Below are 20,016 nucleotides of genomic sequence, written 5' to 3' on the forward strand. Positions count from 1 at the left end.
TCAGAGATGTTATGCCTTAGAACATGCCGGTGGCGCCGACTGAGATTGGACCCAGGCCTGCTGGGGTGAGAGGTAATCACGCTAACCACCGGCACCGATATCTTTCAAGGTGATATCACGGCGAATGAGAATGACCCAAATTTGAGTTTAGTTATCTCAGAAATAAGAAATAAAGTGCAGGAACTCAGCGATGAGTAAATTTGCCTCATGTTTTCGCAGGTTTTTCCAGAATTTTCCAGGTAAAAATTCCCGAATTTGAGAAAAGTAAAGCTTGGATTCACTCAGTCCATTGGTACTACTCCGAGACTGAATAAAATTTTCGTCAATTTCCTCATTTTATGGCAGACTTTTAGGTTTTCCACAGGAAATCATGAGACAAATTTACTCATCGCCGAGTTCCTGCACTTTTGGCGATTATGAGTGAACTAAACTCAAATTTTGGGTCATTTTCATTCGCCGTGTACGAAAAAGGAAAACAGCCAGTGTCGCTACTTGATAGCAAACTTCTCATAATGGGAGGAGTCTTTGTAGCTTTTATACCACTTGGTTGCACATCATTCTGCTTTAACCTGAAAAGATATAAAAGAGCGCTGCTGTATGGCATTAGCTCATTTTCGCTTCAGACGGCGTGGTGAACAGCAATAGCAGCAGTAGGAAGGTGGTGGCTAGTCCACTCCTTCACACCTAATAAGCATCTATTGACTGGTCGTGGCAAAGGAGGAAAAGGTCTGGTAAAGGAGGCGCCAAGCCTCATCGCAAAGTTCTTTGAGATAACCGCCACCGGTCGTCTGGTTCGCCGTGGTGGTGTCAAACGTATCTCCGGTCTGATCTACGAGGTGTGCTGAAGGTGTTCCTGGAAAATGAGGTCCGTGATGCTGCCACCTACACTAAACACGCCAAGCGTAAGTGGACATGGATGTCCTCTTCAATAAACGGCCCTTTTCTCATGGCCATCAAGCTTACATCAGTAAAGAGTTGGAATAGAATTTATCTGTGCTTGTTTGTCCATATTCAGAACCACAAGCCCCCAACGACCACACAAAATGCTCTCTAGAGAATTGTAATCTTGTAACCAAACTTGGAAGCAGGGTGCAAGTGATTTTGATTGATTCTCTTAATCAACGTTCTCTTTGAAAAAAAAAAACTACTACAAATTTGGTACGCCTACAATTCAAAAACGGAAAGAGTTGAGACAATAGATAATTGATCAATTAAAACAACTAAATGCTCTTCACATTTATTCTGTCCACTATTGGTCCTACGTCAAGCTTCCGTTCGTGCCCCTAGGCACAGACCCTTCTACTTTTTTCACTGCGCGGATAGTGATGCGTGAATCTTGTTTAATCTCATGGATTATTCTGGTGTCTGTTCGTGAATAACTTTTCCGTTTTTGTCCACTTCCAGATTGATCAGCAACACTCCCAATCAATTAATACTTCAAATAGATCTTCTGAACTGTACCACGATTTCCACTTCAGAGTTCTACGCAGCAGACTTTTGTGATGCATATAAACAATGAAATGCCAAACCATGAAATACGAGGGGTGTGCCAATTTAACTCAGACGACTTAATATTTCTTTCGCTGGTGGATCTTCTTTTATGTCATTTCGGGATCCTTATAAATTTAATTTACAGTTGACTGAAACTGATGTTTTTTTCAGTAAAGTGGTATGAAATTTAACATGGAGAGCAGCATGCTGGAGCAAATTTAAAACATGTTTTGAAATAGTTTTTATATGATAAATAGACATTAATAAGCGTTTGAGTTATATTTGAGCGGATGGATCTTTTTTTGTGATCTCAAAACTCCAAGCATTTGGAATCGAAATAATTCCATACACAGGATCCCTAGCTCAAGGTTTACAACTTTCTCTTCTGCTGCTTTGATGAATTTTCAGTTCATTCGTAGCTGGAACGGTGTTTTAGGAACAGTGTTCAAAACTAATTTTTGGCCAATATTTGATTGCGGCAAATGTTCGATACAGCAAATGTGGCAAAAGTTCGCAAACGGAGAACGTTCCCGGTAGTAATAGTAGTCGCTCCTGTTGAATTTGAGCTCAAACCGATCCACTCCTGTACCGATCCTTTACATCCGGTGCTTAGCTGTCAGCATACCGAGACAAATTTTGAAATCACAAACGACAAAAGAATCAAATCAAATTGAAATCGAACATGTATTTTTTGCTAGTCATATTTTGAGGTTATCTTAGCTAGGTTATACAAATATTTTGAATTGGTCAGCGTCTATTTTTCGATTAATGACAGTATAAACTATACGGAGAACTTATAAGTTTTCAATTCAAATATTACAACAATCTTTTAGCTACCGCATGGTTCCAGAAATTCACCACCCGACGAAATGCGCCTCAAGTGATCGCCTCTCGCATACAACATAGCATACAATCCACCACCCACAGGGACAGCACTGAAAGTGGAACAGCGCATGACGCAAAATGTCATCCTTATGCTGTTTTTGTCTTTCTCTGCTATGTTCCTGCCATTCATAATCTCAACCCCTTCTGTGCAATAGCATACATAGTAGCGTTCTCGCTTGTATTTACATACAACGCACTAACAAACGTTCTCAAAATTGGTGTATTTATTATTTTATTCCATCAACCGACAATGTGTGGTACTGTTGCTGTGGCTTGCAGTTTTAATTAGTATTACAGAGATCGTGTACAATTTCTTCTTTCGTTCGACACTGGCTGGCGGCAGCGTCTGGCGATTTCAATCGAGTGAGTACATTCTGGAAGAACGGATCGTCGTAGTCTTCGTGCTGGAAGGATTCAATCTCTTTCTCGCTATAGGCGTCGGTAGGAGCGGCCATTTCACACGGTTGCGATAGTGTTTTCAAAGGAATTTGACACGGTCCTGTGAATAAATGTCCTAGCATTGTAAGCAAATCAAGTCGAAATGTGTTCCAGAATAGTTTTAGTGCAGTTTGTGGCATTGTTCATCATCGGACTATGTCACCGGTGCGTGGGAGAAGGTAAGTTGAAAATGATCAGTATTACAGTGGGATCTTGATTTCAGCAACATGGCGATTTTAATTCTTCTTAATTCATACAAAAAGTCAAAATTGTAAAGTTCATCACGTACATTCCATTTAGAATATAAAATGACGTGTCCAAAAATTAAGATCCCATGCTAAAGTAGTAATTAAATGATTTATAAACTATGTCAATCCATTGAGTTCCTATCAACGTTCTTCTGAACGTTTAAAAGCCTGTTCAAATTTTAACTTCGCGTAGCACAATCTAAAAACCAGATGCGACCCGATGATAAGCGATTTCATTAGCACGTTCAGCTATAAGCTGTTCGAGTCCCGAAGGAATGAAAAAAAAAATATGCCGAGTGTGGAAATGCTTCCGTTCTCCTCATAGCCGTTAATGTGAAAGCATGTAAAATAAACATTAACAACTCTGTGTCCTACTTCTACCATCACACCCGGCCATATGTACCACCACCTTCCTACGCACCATATATAACAATTCCGTCAAGCTGGAAATAAGACAAATCACGTACGCGGTGCTACTGCTGCCATATGTTGCCGTCGTCGTCGTCGTCGTCGGTCGGTCGGTACGGATTCTGTGATCTATAAACAAACGCTGCTCTCGGTTTCGGTACGATCGCTGCACTTGATGGTGTGTGCGGGTGATTGACTGACTATAAGAAATAGTGAGATCATTTCGGTGCAGTCTGCAGTAGGATTGGGTATACCACATGTGCTGGCATAGGGATGAGTATTCGTACATGCATGACTATAGAGTCGCGTCTATGCATAAACATTTAAACGTGTTGAGTTTATCCGCGTGTAGCTAAATGAATATAACAGATTTTTCACAAACTAAACGAGGGTAACTTATTTGCGTTTGGCTTTTATGAATATAACACATTTGCACTAATCTAATGCGGAAGTTTGGTAGACTTCCCACACCCAAAAAAAATTAATGAAATTAAAAACTCATCCTTTTAGCATTCGTAGTCAGTTTGATGATCTTTTTATGATATATCGTCAAACATGTAAAACTCAAATTTTAACGAAACTTTATGAATCATTGAAAATCTGTACGCAGATAACAATCCACGCCAGTCCTCAACTCAACTGCTCTTCCAGCAATCCTGCAATTGTTAATTGAGAGTATTCAATTCAAAGCCTGCTAGTAGTTTTGCATTCGTAAACAAATACGTGGCACGCAGAACGATACTCTATGTGCCCTGGCAAGTCGGGAAAATTTATAACCCGGAAATAAGGCTAGAGGTTCACGACGAAGAAAACGAAAAAGACCGTTAACTGATGTGATGGAACAATCAGCGCAATCGACGGCGACTCATGGCGTCCATTCAAACACTCAAGAACAGTGTCTGACAACATTGAAATGAATGACAATGTAACAACATTTAAACGAAGCTTTATTAAACTAGCTGCGGGGTAAGGGGTTCTCTTTATCATTATCGGCGACAATGTTTTCGATAGTATAATATAGAGGTTTCCAAGTGAACTAGAGGCATATCTACTGTGAGAGGGTGAATGAGTGAGAATGGGTGAGTGAGTGAGTTAGTGCAAGAATAGGTGTGCCAACGAGGGGTGACAAAATAAGATAATAAATGAATGGTTTAAACACAGACAAACAGACATAACACATTGTATATTTCTCACTGTGAAACATCGTCGTTAAAACATTACCGCCATCTGTTGAGTACACTGTGGTGGGTAGTACGCTGAACAGATGGCGGTAGTGTGTAAACGTCAAACTCAAGGGAAATGACTATGCGCGCCATAGGTGGCGGTACTACCAACTACGACACTTTTAAATTGACCGTTAAATGCTTGTTCGATGAACAACTTGCGAGTGTTATGTCTGTTTGTCTGTGGTTTAAAGTTTCTACTCACAGAATGAACGAATGAGTGAAAACGTAAGTAAATGAGTTTGTAGGCGAATGAAATCAATGAGAGAATAAAGTGTGAGTGAGTGAGTAAAAAAGTATGTAAACCAGTGTTGCGAAAAATCACGATAGATTCTGTCACGTCTATCAAGCTTTATTTAAGGTGTGCAGAAAGATTCTGCTTTGCTGTCGCGAGATTAAATAGACCGAAGATTGATGCAGATTTCATCGATGTCCTGCAAAACGAAGGAGCGTGATGTGCGTGGATTGATCCGCTGATGTGACATTTTTCAAGATTCTTATGATTGAGATGTGTCACAAATGACAACAACGCAATAAACAATGTGAGCTGAATAATAGCAGAATAGCCAGCTTTTAGCTGAAGAAGTTTATTTTTGAATGAGTAAGCCTGCTTGCAATGTTTGTTGGAAAGGTGCACAAAGTGCACGGGGATGTCCACTCAAGCTGGACATTGCATTAGTGCATTAGGTCCTTAGCTGGGCGGGAGACGCAGACGCGAAAAATATGAACGTCAAAAGGAGCCAGAATCAAGCTGTCACGAACTGTCATTGGGAGCCAAGCAGTTTGATGATGTTTTTCTTACAGTTGAACAAGAATACTCAAGGCGGTATTGAAATCTTGCGTGAAGTATTTTATGACAAACTGTCGTTTCCAGCTATCATATTCAATGGTACATCGTATTTTAAATTCATTCATTGAATATACACAAATCAATATTGATATCATTAACCAAGTTTTTAGTCAAAATGTTTAATGGCATAACATAATACAGAACAGAAAAGTACATTTTATCACTGCACACTGGACAATCTCAAAGACAATCTATTTTGCTACGCCTATTTTGATTTGATTTCAATGGCACAAATTTTCATGACAAGTAGATCAAGTTATAAAATAAATTCCGTGTGTGTTCCCTCTTATCGTTTTCAAGAGCTGACATCTACTAAATTGATCTGAAAAAGAAATGGCACCACTTTTTTTTTTTTTTACATAAAATTTAGTTTATTTTTGTTGATTTTGTTTAAAACTAATTGCATAGGAATTAATTACATTTCAACTTGCAGATAAAAATCTAGTTCGCCTACGTCTACTACATTATCACAATTCATGACAAAGGTGACATAATTAATACAAAGTTTTAATATTTCATTTTTTTGTCTTCTGCCTACACTTCCCAAAACTGGGTGCATGAGTTCATCGAAAGAGAGCCTCCTCTGGCTGCCTAGGTATGTCGTCAATATGCTCTGCAAATGCGTCCACGCCGCAGTCACTCGTGGACACTCACTCAGCTTGTGTTTCAGTGTTTCTGTGGCTGCATTGCAGTGTATGCACTGTTGACTATCCGCGCGCCGAATGGTGTGCCACAACTGTCGGTGCTCGAGTTTTTCGTTCACAAGTAGGTACCAGTTACTACGCTGGGTTGATGACAGCATCCTACTTCCGATGTTGAGCCACACGCGTCTCCAATTCACTGTAGGGTGGCGTATTTCTACTCTCGGTTGGTTCGTTTGGCCGAGGTAAAAACTATGAATTTGATCGGAGGAAGGGTTTTGTTGGATTTGAGGTGGCAAACGAGGGTAAGTTTGCAGGATTGTTTTGAGGCAAGGAAGATCTGCAGGGGGTGGGTGAGGATTTGTACGGGTGAGGAAGGAATTGTAAAAGGGAATGGAACCGATCTCCTGGAGATGGCGGTTTATCAGCAATGCTTTGGATTTCAGCGCCGGCAGCTGCAGCTTTAGTCCTCCTTGATCGCGTGGTCTAGCCAGTTGTTGGATTGGTACACGCGCTGGCTGTCTTCTCCACAAAAATGTCCCCATGGTGGCGGTTATTTTGGCCATGTGTACACAGTATAGCGGCAATACGGATGACAAGTACCAAATCTTGGCCGTGATGACGTGTTAAGGAGAATCACCTTTTGATGAAGGGTTAGCGTGCGCAGTGAATGTAGCCACACTTGATGCGCTATTTTCCCCACCAGCATGTCCCAGTTTAGGGTGATCATGAGCCGTATAGAATTGGCAAAGATCACACCCAGTATTTTGATCTTATTTTCGGTCCTCATCCAGTTTGCTTGAATCGGATTCCCATTGATGAAGCCGACATCAATGGACGTCGTCTTGTGAAGATTGAGTACCGCTCCAGACACTCTCCCGAAACGATCAAATAGTTCACGCATTGCTTCGATTTTGCTCGCCGATGTGGTGATGACACTAATATCATCCGCATATGCCACGAGCAAGTCGGTGTCGCACACTCGCTCGAGGGACTCAACTAGTGGGTGTAAATACAACACAAACAAATGCATCGAAATGGGATCCCCTTGCCTCACTGATCGCTGTATGGGGAACGATGTCGTCAGGTGCCCGTTTATCAACAGGCGGGAAGAGGATAGAGCTGAAATCCGCGAGAGCAAGTCCACGAGCCGGTTGTTAATGCCGAGGGAGCGCATATTCTCGAAGAGGAATGAGTGCCTCACCCGATCGAACGCGTGGTCCAGATCGAAAGAGATTAATTTTCCAACCTGTTTACGAGCCGTCAGTTGAGCGATCCTGTCCTTCAAAGCCAGCGTGGCCTGAAAGATGTTGTTGTGTGCGTTCGAACACTTTTGAGCGTTGCTCAGTATTCGGTGTGTTGTCATAACATTTTCTAGGCGCGCCTTCAGTATACGGGAGAGCAGCTTGTAGTCGAAGTTGAGAAGCGAGATGGGGCGGTAAGAGCCAACAGTGTTACCGGATCCCCTCTTCTTCACTAGAACGATGACACCGTCAACAAATTCCGATGGAAAATTTGACGATAGCGCCTCGTTTAGCAGCAGATTGAGCTCGCGATGAATGACGTTGAATGTTCGAAGGTAAAATTCTTTCGGAATTCCGTCTGGCCCTGGTGACTTTTTGGATGCGCTGGATTTAATCGCAGTCCATATGTCCGCCGTAGTAATTGTGTCCATACATGCCTCGTTCGAAACATCGTTTTCTGGAACAATCTGGTCGCACTGAAAATCCTCGGGCTGAGCTGCATCTCCGCCTGGCTCCGAATATAAGTCGGCGAAATATCGATGTACGTGATCTTGAATGGATTGTGAGTTGTCCAGGATCTCACCTTGTTCGCCATCCAGTCGTGTTATCGTTGTTCTTTTCCTTCTCCTTTCGCCAAGCTGGAACACGGAGAGCGGTTCTCCTGCTACGATTTGCTCGTGTATACGTACAAAGGCTTGCGTGAAACCTCTCTGTAGAGCGAGCATCTTTCCCTTGAGTCGGTTGATGGTTGCTAGCATTGCCGGATTTTGGTAGTAGCCGTCGTAGGCCCGTCGCAGCTGGTCGTGAAGCGACTGCTGCGCATGATGAAATTCGTCGTATGCTTCTTTGGATTTCCAGCGGAAGAAACTAGCAATTTTTGGCTTACCACACGCCAGCCACCACTCCATCCAGCTTCGGTAATTGCGTCTTTGGCGAGTCCAAAACTGCCATCGTGTCTGGAGCTCCGCCACGTTTTCGTCGGTGAGAAGATGGGGACGAAGTGCCCAAAACCCGCGCCCTTGTGCTTGCCCGAGATGTGGCAAACACACTCGCAGTGTAACAGCCATGTGATCCGTGAATGAACACACGTGAGTATTAACAGTGCGCAGCTGTTCACACAGTCCACTGTTTACATATATGCGATCTAGTCTGGAAGAAGAGTTTGCAGTAATATAGGTGTGACCAGAGTCTCTCGGGCGCAGCTTTAGCCACACGTCGTGAAGCTGCAATTGTTGAATTGTGGCTTGGAGTGACGGACTCATATTGTATCCTGTTGCGTCGCACTGCCGCAGAACACAATTGAAGTCACCTGCGAGAATTACGTTTTCGGTGTGGTGACGGAGGTAGTAGGCGATCGTGTTATTGAAAAATCTCTCTCTCTGGGCGCGGAGTGCTGTTCCAGATGGAGCGTAAACACAGCAAAGTGTGGTATCGTGGACGCGCACTGCAACAAGGCGTCCATCCAGGCTCCTCTCCACATGCGAGAACTGTATGTGTTCTTTCAGTGCGATGGCGGTGCCTCGTCTCGTGTGGTCAACGTTGGCAATTACGTTGAAACCAGGCAGAGTGAGCTGCTCGTTTTCCATCTCCTGGAGAAAAACGATATCGAGCTCCATCGTTCGGACAAACGTTCGAAGTGCGTTTATTTTAGTTGTATTCGTGATGGTGTTCACGTTTACCGTTGCGATGTTATAGCTGGTGAAGAGGATGTTTTAATGGTGGGGGTCTTTGTCGTGCGAGTTGTTGCCATCATCGCAGCGCATTTTTTTGCTCGTCAGCCTTCGTGAGCGCCTACTGGACGTTGACGAATCGGTCTCGTTGCCGTCGCTTTTTGGATGCGAAGCTGATTTGCGGGCAACTTTCGTCCATGTACTGTTGTCATCTTCTTCCTGCTGCACGTCTGCTGGTTTCAGAAAGTCGTCGAAATCGACATCGATCGGCTCTGTACCAGCAGAAGGGCTCGTGGTATCACTTGGGCACGATTGTACATCTGTTAGTGTTGGCTGTTTTTGACCTCCCGGCTTCGGTGCAGCACCAAGTGGCTTCGGGGCATGTGGCTTTGGAACAACTGGCTTTGGGGCGAGCGGCTTCAGGGCGGGCGGCTTCGGGGCGGGTGGCTTTGGAGCTAGTGGGTTTGGGACGATTGGTTTCGGCTTGTTTTTTAGTGCGTCCGCATACGAGGAGCCGGTTGCTGCCAGTTTTTGGATCAGCAGTTTTTTGTTCTGCACACACGAGATACCGTTGTGGATATACTCGCAGCAGTACCGGCAGGTTTGCTGCTGGCCGTAGTACGACACGAGTGTCGTTTCTCCGTCAATTGTGACGTAGGATGCTATGCCCTTTTTAATAGTCATCCGAGCGATCCGGACCCCGGTCGGCAGACCAGGAAAAAAGTGTTTCTCGTCTGCTAGCTCCTCTCGGATTGAGAGTACCTCCCCGTACGCGCCTAGAAACTTGGCAATTTTATCGTTCGTGACAGCTTCGGACAGATTAAAGAGCCTCACCACTACCGCTCCATCCTCCATCATCAGACGTAGTTTGTACACTTACCCGTCGATCCTCAGCTCAGATCCTCAGCGTCGCACCGACGAACTGGTGGACCTCCTCGGACGATGGCTTCTTCGGCACATTCGCATAGTCGATGCGAAATGTGTTTTCGCGGCGTTTTATCGCGGACATTTGCACGCGGTAGCATCCACACGCGACGCGAAACTAACATTGATCACTCACTCACTCACTTTCGTATTAGGAATCGCTCGAAAAATAGTCGGCAAGAAGCTTCCGTAGACGATAACGACACATGCGTCTGTTCGGCTCGGAAGTTGAGCGCTAACTGTGGGCACTGACAAGTTCTACGTAAGGAGACTTGCTTAACGCATCAGTGGCTTCACCAAGACAAATGCGAGCATATTCCTTACTAAAACGTTATTTGCGAAGTGTGTGATTGTGAGTGTTACGTCTGTTTGTCTGTGATTTGATCGTAGGCAGCATAAAAAGGTTAAAACAAAGCAAGCGTGGGCCCGCGGTTATGCTTGCTACGGCTACTTGTTATTAGTAGAGATAGGGGTGCCACTTCCCTGGTGCAAACCTTCATATCACGCGTTTTCATTGACGTCGTTATTAACTAAAGTATCGTACCAAACGCATAATTGACTTGTTTACTCTGAAATCATGGACTTATTTGAAGTTTGCTGCTCGATAGGCCCAAAATGGGCGATTAGGCCGAAGTAGTTCACTAACCTACCAAGATTGGTTCTGTTTGTTTTCTGACAAACGTAAGTTTGATCGTTTGTTTTTAAAACCTACCTCAGTTTGAGGTTCACACTGAAAAAAGTTCGGTTTCGCACTGATAATACCATTTACAGAAATGATTTTAGTACCGTGGTACTCCTTTAATCTAGTACGTCGGTTGTGGTACTGGAATTGACCAAATTTGCGTAGAATTCACTCAGATCAGACAAAACTGAACCTACCCAAAAATGGGTAAACTATGTTGGGAGCGACAAATTGACAAATGGACAACATCAACATGAATTCGATCGACTTTGTTCATTTATAAAATAGCGTGTAATACCCCGTAATAATCTGTAATGTGAACATAGTCTGGCGGATAGAATTTCGATTGATCAAAAAGCGGAACCAATTCAATATATTTTAGACCAACAATTGAAAAGGTACTATCAACTATTATAAACAAAACGTTGATTATTCTTTCCTCTCCAATCGAACGAAATTACCGGCATCATCGGATAGGGGAAACTTTCCTCAACCCAAATATGGCATTAGTTTGCGTTGGCGAGCCTTCACACTAGGATTTTGTTTTCGTGTTCGGTAAATTTTACCGAAATCAGATCTGCTGAACGTTCGGTAAAACTTGGACCTTCATTTTAAAGGCTATTGAATTTGAAAATAATTTCAAAACATTTTCAACCTTGTTTAAATGATCAAATCTTGTCAGCTTAGAGGAGATTTAGTTTCAAAATACCTGAAAAGCAATTGAATTTAATTGCATAAATTTTACCGAACAGTTCAGCTGTTCAGATTTCGGTAAAAATTACCGAAGTCGGCGATAATTTCTAAGTGTGTTGAGTCACGAGAAAAGGGTTTCCGAAGTTTTGTTCGCAAAAGCTGATGTGCTCTGTTCTGTTGTTGGTCGTGATTTGCTCGATTGGTGAACGGGGTATAAACCGCGGCAAATTGACACTGAATGAAAACATCCACCAGATACTGAATGTATTTTGAGTTGACGGAGCTCTATACGGCTTTTTATTAGAAACAAGCGACCGATTCAACCTCTGGTGGTAAATTGGAGAACGTCAAAAAAAATGTTGTGAGAGCAGAAACTTCGGAACAATTTCTCACTTTTCCGGATAAATTTATTCATCTGAGATGGTCCAAAACATGATTTACAGTGGAAAGTCAGGTTAATGTTTCCTCTGGAACTCGCGTGGCGCACTCTACGTTAGTGATGCATTGAAAAGGCCTATACCAATAATCTTTTGATATTCGAATCATTGTCTTTCGCTCTTTCTAATCGCTCATCCAATCTATTTCACATACATATCATCTTGATTTTGATATACAAGCATATCATCATTCACTGCTTGATCGTCAAGCAGTCCAGTCCGGTTTCGTCCGATCTCTCTCTTGAGTATTAGTTTTGTGACAGTCCGTTCGCGTCTCCCTTTCGCGGTGATAAGTGAAACATCGTTCGATCCCAGTATGGGAAAACCGCCGCGTGGTGATGCGGTTGCTAGCGCGTCCGGGAAGCGTTCCCGTCAGGAAATCGCCAACGCTCAGTCGGCCTCGAAAAAGCTGCTGTCCAACAACCGGTACGCCATTCTGGAAAATGGTGATGAACCGGAAATAAAGAAGAAGGAGAAACTACCACCCTTTTTTGTCAAGGGATTCCCGCCTGGACTTCGGGAAAACATCGAGTACTACATCGAGAAAGGCTTCTTGAAGTGCACCATGCGCCTGTGCTCTGAAGGCATCATGCTGATGGTACCTGCAAGGAAGGACTACAAGGCCGTTGAAGTGCTGCTGAAGCAGAAAAAATGGGAGTATTTCTCTCACGACATCGAGGAGGACAAGCCGCTCAAGGTGGTCGTGCGTGGTCTGCCCGGTATGGAAATCGCCGCGCTGTCGGATGAGCTGAAGAAGAACGGCCTAAGGCCTCGCAAGTACCGTGACCAGCTATATTTGGTCCACCTTGAGCGAAACACAACGTGTTTGAAGGACCTGCAGTGTATTCGGGCGCTTTTCCACATCCTGGTTAAGTGGGAACGCTACCAACCTCGCCCCCGTAACGTCACCCAATGCTCAAACTGCCTCATGTTTAAGCATGGGACCAAAAATTGCCACATGGCTCATCGCTGCAACGAATGTGGCAAACAACACGAACCCGAAGAATGTGAGAGCATGGAGAACGCCGATCCACAATGCGCCGTCTTGTCCGAAGCGTGCGGAATTCATGGAAATCCGCAAAAGGTCCTCCACGCAGAAACAGCCGGGTCGGAAAAAGGTACCGGCACGCAATGAGCAGAATTTCCCCGCCATTAGCCAACGGCGTCCGTTTCCAATTCTTCCGCCACTACCGCTCAACAACCGTTTGGCTGCTGCTGCTGCATCGGTCCCACCAACTGCTGAGGTGCCAAACCATCCGGCTAATCCAAGCCGTCAGTCCTTTGTGGCAACGGTTTCGTCCCCTCCCCCGGGTCTATCGTGGCGTCGAGATGATGCCCTACCATCGCATGAAAACGAAGAGCTACTCACAACAGAGGAACTTATTACCATCATGGCAGAAGCAATCATCATCAAGCGCTCCTGCAGAACCAGAACCGAGCAGATTCTTGCTGCATCACGTTTCATCGACAATTATGGACCGTGAAACCATCAAGAACGCTTGCTCAATGATCTTGCTCTTCATCGAGTTCATTGACTTCCTCAACAAACAAAACATCGACATTGCCGTTATCACCGAAACCCACCTGAAACCGGAGGTAAACGTCTACCTTCCTGACTTCCGGCTTCTAAGACTAGATCGAACCAGCTCCGGGGGAGGAGGAGTTGCTATTGCTGTAAGGAGTCCTTGAAACTAATTGATTCAGTGCAAACTGAAAACTAAATTTGATGTGCATTTTTCCTGTTGATAACAAAACAAGTCGGTATTCAATTTGATGTTTTGTAAGGCAATAAAAACAAAACCACAACAACATATTGTTGAAGAGCAAATGTACAGCAAAATGAAAACCAAATTTGTCAATTGCGAAAACTGAAATCCAACCAGTCTTGTAAGCGGTCACGGTAGTCGACACATTTTCTGTGATAATCGACTGCCTTTGCCTCCGACACTTGCAAAACAAGCTATCATAGTACAGTACCAAACTCAAATGTCATTTGACAGGCTCTGTCATACGACACTGTCACCGAAGACCGTCACGAATGTATGTATTTTAGTTTCTCTCATTATAAGAGCTGCTGATGTTGTGCTTGAGTGAATTCTGAAAAAAATCAATCTATGATGTCCTAGGAATAACATTTCTGATCAGAAATGGTTTAATTTACACCAAACTGAGGAATTAGAACAAAATCACTCATATCATTTGATAGTTATTTGATCATTTTCTTTTTGTTCGAATGTTATTCTACCGGTTGTGTTGTGTGAGAGAGACGACGGTAGAGCATGATAGTACGAATAAAAACAGACTGTCGCGCATGACAACGAAGCGAGTGTCGTAAAAAACGTCAACAGTTTCAACCTCTGAATCCAACTATGATTTCAGTTTGATGCTGATAGCAAAATTTGATTTCGATTTGCTGTCATTTAGGGGCTGGACTTTGCTAGAGCCGTACAATCAACATCAGGTGCTCATTATGCCCCTAATCCCCCTACCTCCCTCCAATTGAGAAACTAAAAAACAAATTACTCCATCATAAATAAAAAAAATAACGCCCAAATTCAATATGATTGTCAATAGTTCTAAACATGTCAAATGAAAGCCCTAATGTTTTCCTTTCGAATAGTGTGCAAACATTTGGATTTTTAGCATGAATTTTTAGATATTATTGGTTTAAACAATCCAAGTATTTGCAAAAATCGATCTTTTTCTAAAACTGTTTGAGTCTCTAGGTAATAAGGGTCCATCGATTCAACATACTGTAGAGTGTTGAACCTCGATCTAGTCCTCGGACAAATAAAGTGGCCGGTTACAGGGACATGATTGTAGTACCGTGGTACTTCTTTAATCTAGTACACTCAAAAAATAAATCACATTTCCAATGGAAAATATTCATTAGAATTTCACATAACTTTCATGTGTTCTCATAATTGGGAATCGCACCACAAAATCACATGAACCTTATGTGTCCAATGAAGTTTATGAGATTTATCACATACAATTCATGTGATCGTATGAACGTTATGTGAAATTCATATAAAAATCATTAATTTTGTTATTGGAAAAATATCATGTGCGTTCCCAATGGAAACTATATGAAAACTTTTTTCAGTGCACGTCGATTGTGGTACTGGAATAAAGGTGGTGCTGGACTTTGCTAGAGCCGTATAAGATAAAAAGAGAGAGAGAAACGTGAAGACAAATAAAATAATAGGCAAAATGATATTTCCTCAAACCCACTAGCAACTCTAAAGGCCCAAGCGCAATGACAGCGGCAGCGGAAATACCCTATCTGAGTAAGCCTACTTGTCGGATTGAAAACTAGTTAGAACCAAATCGACTTCGGTTAGGTATCTTGATGTCATTTTTGAACAACTGTCAAACTTTCCGTTTCCGTTCCGCTTCCGCCCACATTGCGGTTGGGCCTTAAATGTTCTTGTTGGGGTGAAAATTGAGATTTGCAGTGTATCGTTATTAAAGATATGTTTAAGATGATCCGTAATTTGTTTTTAACTGTTTTAATTTAGCTCCTAACTATGTCTAATCCTAGAGCCAATCCAACCCATGGTCGTTTTATTTTATTAAAGCTTCGTCGTATTATTTGTTGATAGATAACAATACTTCAATTTAAAAGTTGAACACGAAAAAATCCGGCACGAAAATCTTGTTGAGGTTTAAAAATGCGTTTTATTTTCATAGTTCCAATATAACAACTAAACATTAGTAGGTATTATGCTGATTGTAAGACCATTGTTTCTGTCTTTCTTCTTATCATAAGCCATTGCTCGAACTTTTCTTCGTACACGGCCCATCATCTTTTGCACGAGCCCTGTTCCCATTTGTTTGGCTGCCAAATTCCATTTCCGCTTGAAATTCTTCAGGCCAAATGCAGTTTCACCTTTTTTCTTCAGCATGTGCTTCACAATTGACCAGTGTTCCTCAATTGGCCTTAGTTCCGGAGTATTAGCTGTCTCCTTGGGAATCACTGTGACAGCATTTTCGCTGTACCACTGCTTGGTGGAATTTGAGTAGTGGCAACTTGCCAAGTCCGGGCCGTAGACACACCTTCTGGTAAATTTTCTGGTTCAAGGTCCCAGAAGTAACGAAAGTCTCGGTTTTCAGCCCACAACTGCAGATTGTTTGCCTGACTTTTTGGGAAATTTCGACTTCTTTTTGATTTTACATTCTTCCGGGGCACTCTTCCGATCAACCAAGGTATACAGTTCCTACCCAGGAATTTGATCGAAAACTGCCAGGAGCAGATTTTCGTTTCGAGCGTGAAGCCATGATGTAAACAAATGAACTTAACCAGACAACCACTGCCTACTGTGATTCTATACTCTCTTAGCTTGATCCAGTGAAATTCTGAATTTTTTCTTCCAAAAATGCCTTAATGGCAGCGTTTTTAATGTGTCCGGATTTTTTCGTGCCTTTAATGGTCCATTTTTTATTCCGTTACTCAGTAAAATTTAAAATATCAGAGAAAATACATACGACTAAAAATATCTTGAAAAAATTGCTTGACACAAAGTGGTCAATTTAGTTAGTATAATAGACAACATGTGTTTGTCATCGAAAATAGTGAAAATAGTCTACACTGTCTATAATATAAAGAGCACGTGCCTCCTCTTGCCCCCCTCCCCAACATCTGCAGTTGCCAGTGAATAAAGATAACAGATATACAGATTCTGTAATGTGGTCGTATGAAAACTAACTTTCCAAATTAGTTACTGTCTCATACATTTGAGTCGAAACATAATTTTATATTAACTTTGGAATAAATTTGCTTGTTACATTTCTCGTAAGAAACATAATACAGCGATCATTTTAGAAACCCTCTCTTACATTTGAATTACGTGCCATTGGTTTCAACTTTTTCTCTCTTTTCTACAAATCATTTCCAGAAAAATCCCCTCTAGTATTTACGGTTGCCAGCAATGAGACGGAGGGATATCTGCGATACATTCGTTCAGCGAAGTACTACGGGATTGAGGTATGTATTTTGCAACAAATATCAACACCGGAATAAAAAAAATCTACGCATGCAGGTAACCACCCTCGGTATGGGAAAACCATGGCTCGGTGGTGACATGACCAAACTGGGAGGAGGCTACAAGATCAACCTGCTCCGGGACGCACTGAAACCGTATAAAGCGGACGACGATCGGATGGTACTGTTTACCGATAGTTACGATGTGCTATTTTTGTCCACCATGGACAAAATCGTCGAAAAGTTCCAAACATTCAACACATCGATCCTGTTCGGTTCGGAAGGATTCTGCTGGCCAGATGAGGAACTGAAGAGCAAGTATCCAGTGCTGGAGGGCAGAGGTACACGGTTCCTGAATTCGGGCATGTTCATGGGGTACGCCTCCAAGGTGTATCGAATGCTGAAGACTCCGGTCAAGGATACGGACGATGATCAGCTGTACTATACCAAGGTGTATCTGAACGAACAACTGCGAAGTGACCTGAACATAAAGCTGGATCACACGGCGGCTTTGCTTCAGAATTTGAACGGAGTGGAAGAACAGGTTGTTTTAGCCTTGACTGAAGACTCCAAGGTAGCGTACTTGAAGAATACGGAGTATTCCACGATTCCATACGTCGTTCACGGCAATGGACCGAGCAAGATTGTTCTGAACGGGTATGCAAACTATCTGGCGGGGGCTTTCGTCGACGGAGAGTGCAAAACGGTCACCGAAGATCTCATCAAGTTGAATGAGGACAACCTACCGACGGTTTTGATGGCACTTTTCATCGAGAAAGCTACTCCATTCATCGAAGAATGGTTCGAGGCTATCGCCGATATCAACTATCCAGGCTCGAAAATTGATATTTTCATCCACAACAATGTCGACTACCATAAGCCAACGATCGATGCGTTTTTAGAAAAGTACAAAGATAACTACCGCTCGTTCCGTATGGTTGACTACACTGACGATTATGAAGAGCTGGCCGGACGGTCGCTAGCTGTCAATCAGTGCCTTAAAAAGAAATGCGATTATCTATTCGTAGTCGACGCGGATGGTCACATTGACAATCCGGAAACCCTGCGTAAATTGATGGTGCAGAATAGGAACATCATAAGCCCCATGTTGAATCGTCCGGAGAAGGTATGGAGCAATTTCTGGGGAGCGCTAAGCAACCAGGGCTTCTATGCACGTTCAAGCGACTATATGGATATCGTCAGTAGGAAGATCCTGGGCCAGTGGAATGTTCCGTTCGTCTCTACTGTTTACCTGGTGAAGGCATCAGTATTACCGCAACTCAGCTTCGAGCTACAAGGTACCGATCCGGATATGGCATTCTGTTGGCATATGCGATACAAGGGGATCTTCATGCACGTGATCAACGTGGAAGAATACGGTCATCTGATCGATAGCGATTACTACGATACGACCAAGACTCATCCGGATTTCTATCAACTGTTCAATAACAAATACGATTGGGAGAAGAAGTACATTTCGCCGGAGTATTACCAACAGCTGGAAAAGGATTACGTACAGACGCAGCCCTGTCCGGATGTATACTGGCTTGCGATCGCGACGGAGAAGTTTTGTGATCATCTGAGGGATATTGTCGAAGCTTTTGGACAGTGGTCCGATGGAACGCACAGCGACAAACGTCTACAGGGTGGCTACGAAGCGGTTCCGACGCGGGACATTCACATGAACCAGGTTGGGCTGGAACAGGTGTGGCTGAAGTTCCTGCAGTTGTACGTAAAACCACTGCAGGAGAAGGTGTTTATCGGATACTTTCACGATGTAAGTGTAGTTTTGGAAAAAAAATGTGTGGAGAATTTCTACAAAATGAATACGTTTGTTACAGCCTCCGAGATCGTTGATGAACTTTGTCGTACGATACCGACCAGATGAGCAGCCTTCTTTGAGGCCTCACCATGATTCATCTACCTATACGATAAACATAGCTCTGAACAATGCCGGAATCGATTACGAAGGAGGCGGCTGTTATTTCTTAAGGTAATATGGTTCATGAATTTGTATGCAAGAAAAAATTCACATCAAGCATTTGGTTCGTTCTCAGGTATAACTGCTCGGTAACGGATACTCGCAAGGGTTGGATGTTGATGCACCCGGGTCGGTTGACTCATTTCCACGAAGGACTTTTAACTACCAAAGGAACGCGTTACATTATGATTTCGTTTATCGATCCATGAACGTCGGCCTTTCCGCCAGCGTCAAGCGAGTGCACAAGTCAAATGAAACTACTTAGCGTTTCTCGTCAACGTCGTCTAGTTATAGTATACTTAAGGGAGCGTTCCATATAAATCAGATCTGCATTTCTTTCGTACTGTTTAATGTGCCATTTTGTTAGATAAACAGTTTTCTTCATTCACAGCAAAATTTAAAGTCCGAAGTGAACATATCTTTTGACATAGCAATATAAGATGAATTATCATGACAATACTTCTCACATGCGACTGTAGTTTGATAGAACAAAAAGAATTCAACAATGTTACGAGCCTCCGACCACAACAGAAAGGATGTTTCCCGAGGGAATCGTAACCTATTAAATTAAATTATTATTATCGAATGTCGCATACCCAAAATCGATCACAAAGACACACCCGCATAAGTAGCATTTCCATAGTGCGTGGTGGTGTAACACGAAACTAAGTGGGAAGCATGCGGAGCGTGGAAAACACGTTCTATTCCATTTTTGGAAAACAACCCACAGACATCCATGTGTTGCTTCGTTCCGCATACGAATATGCCTTTGCGAAGGACGTTCTTCTGTTCGCGAACTCTGTCGAACTAGACAAAAGTAGCACCAAAAACAACAACGACGCGGAGGGCGAAACCTACCAAGTGTCCTGCACATCGATCGACGATATTAGGCGTGGTGGACGTGGATTCCTAGCAGATGACAAAGAAACACGCGGAAAGCGTAAAACGATGGCGCAAAAAATAATCCAGGAAAATGGTTACCAGTAGGGGAGGTCTGGGTACATGGAGGAACCACGATTCTTATAAACTGCAAACAATTGCCTTTCAATATTGCACAAAGCAAGTGTTTTGAAGTTGGCCCCACAGCCCTGTATATTGGGAAATAGCGATTGGATGGGGAAGCACACACGGTTTTCCACAGTAAAGTAGCAAATTTAATTAGCAATAGTCCGAACGACGAGCGCTGATTCCTGACGGTCCTGGCAACCCACGCTTGG

General features: G+C 43.1%; 1 protein-coding gene across 1 annotated transcript; it reads left to right on the top strand.

Annotated features, from left to right (window-relative positions):
• Nucleotides 1-2,576: 2,576 nt before the first annotated feature.
• Plod (procollagen lysyl hydroxylase) lies at nt 2,577-19,258 on the top strand. Its single transcript, XM_065220041.1, has 5 exons — nt 2,577-2,993; nt 16,733-16,821; nt 16,877-18,595; nt 18,660-18,811; nt 18,876-19,258. Exons 1-5 carry the CDS (start codon nt 2,918-2,920, stop codon nt 19,006-19,008), a joined length of 2,169 nt encoding a protein of 722 aa, XP_065076113.1. The 5' UTR covers nt 2,577-2,917; the 3' UTR covers nt 19,009-19,258.
• Nucleotides 19,259-20,016: the final 758 nt, after the last annotated feature.

The sequence above is a fragment of the Ochlerotatus camptorhynchus genome, unplaced genomic scaffold, assembly GCF_037179485.1.
Source record: "Ochlerotatus camptorhynchus isolate MF236.1 unplaced genomic scaffold, CSIRO-AGI_Acam_v1.1 ptg000114l, whole genome shotgun sequence".
NCBI classification, from domain to species: domain Eukaryota; kingdom Metazoa; phylum Arthropoda; class Insecta; order Diptera; family Culicidae; genus Ochlerotatus; species Ochlerotatus camptorhynchus.

Excerpts from the sequence above, each read along its gene's own strand:
- Plod (XM_065220041.1), top strand. The coding sequence starts at position 2,918 with ATGTGTTCCAGAATAGTTTTAGTGCAGTTTGTGGCATTGTTCATCATC. Across the intron at positions 16,822-16,876 it reads CGAAGTACTACGGGATTGAG|GTAACCACCCTCGGTATGGG; the intron begins GTATGTATTTTG and ends CTACGCATGCAG. Across the intron at positions 18,812-18,875 it reads GGCGGCTGTTATTTCTTAAG|GTATAACTGCTCGGTAACGG; the intron begins GTAATATGGTTC and ends GTTCGTTCTCAG.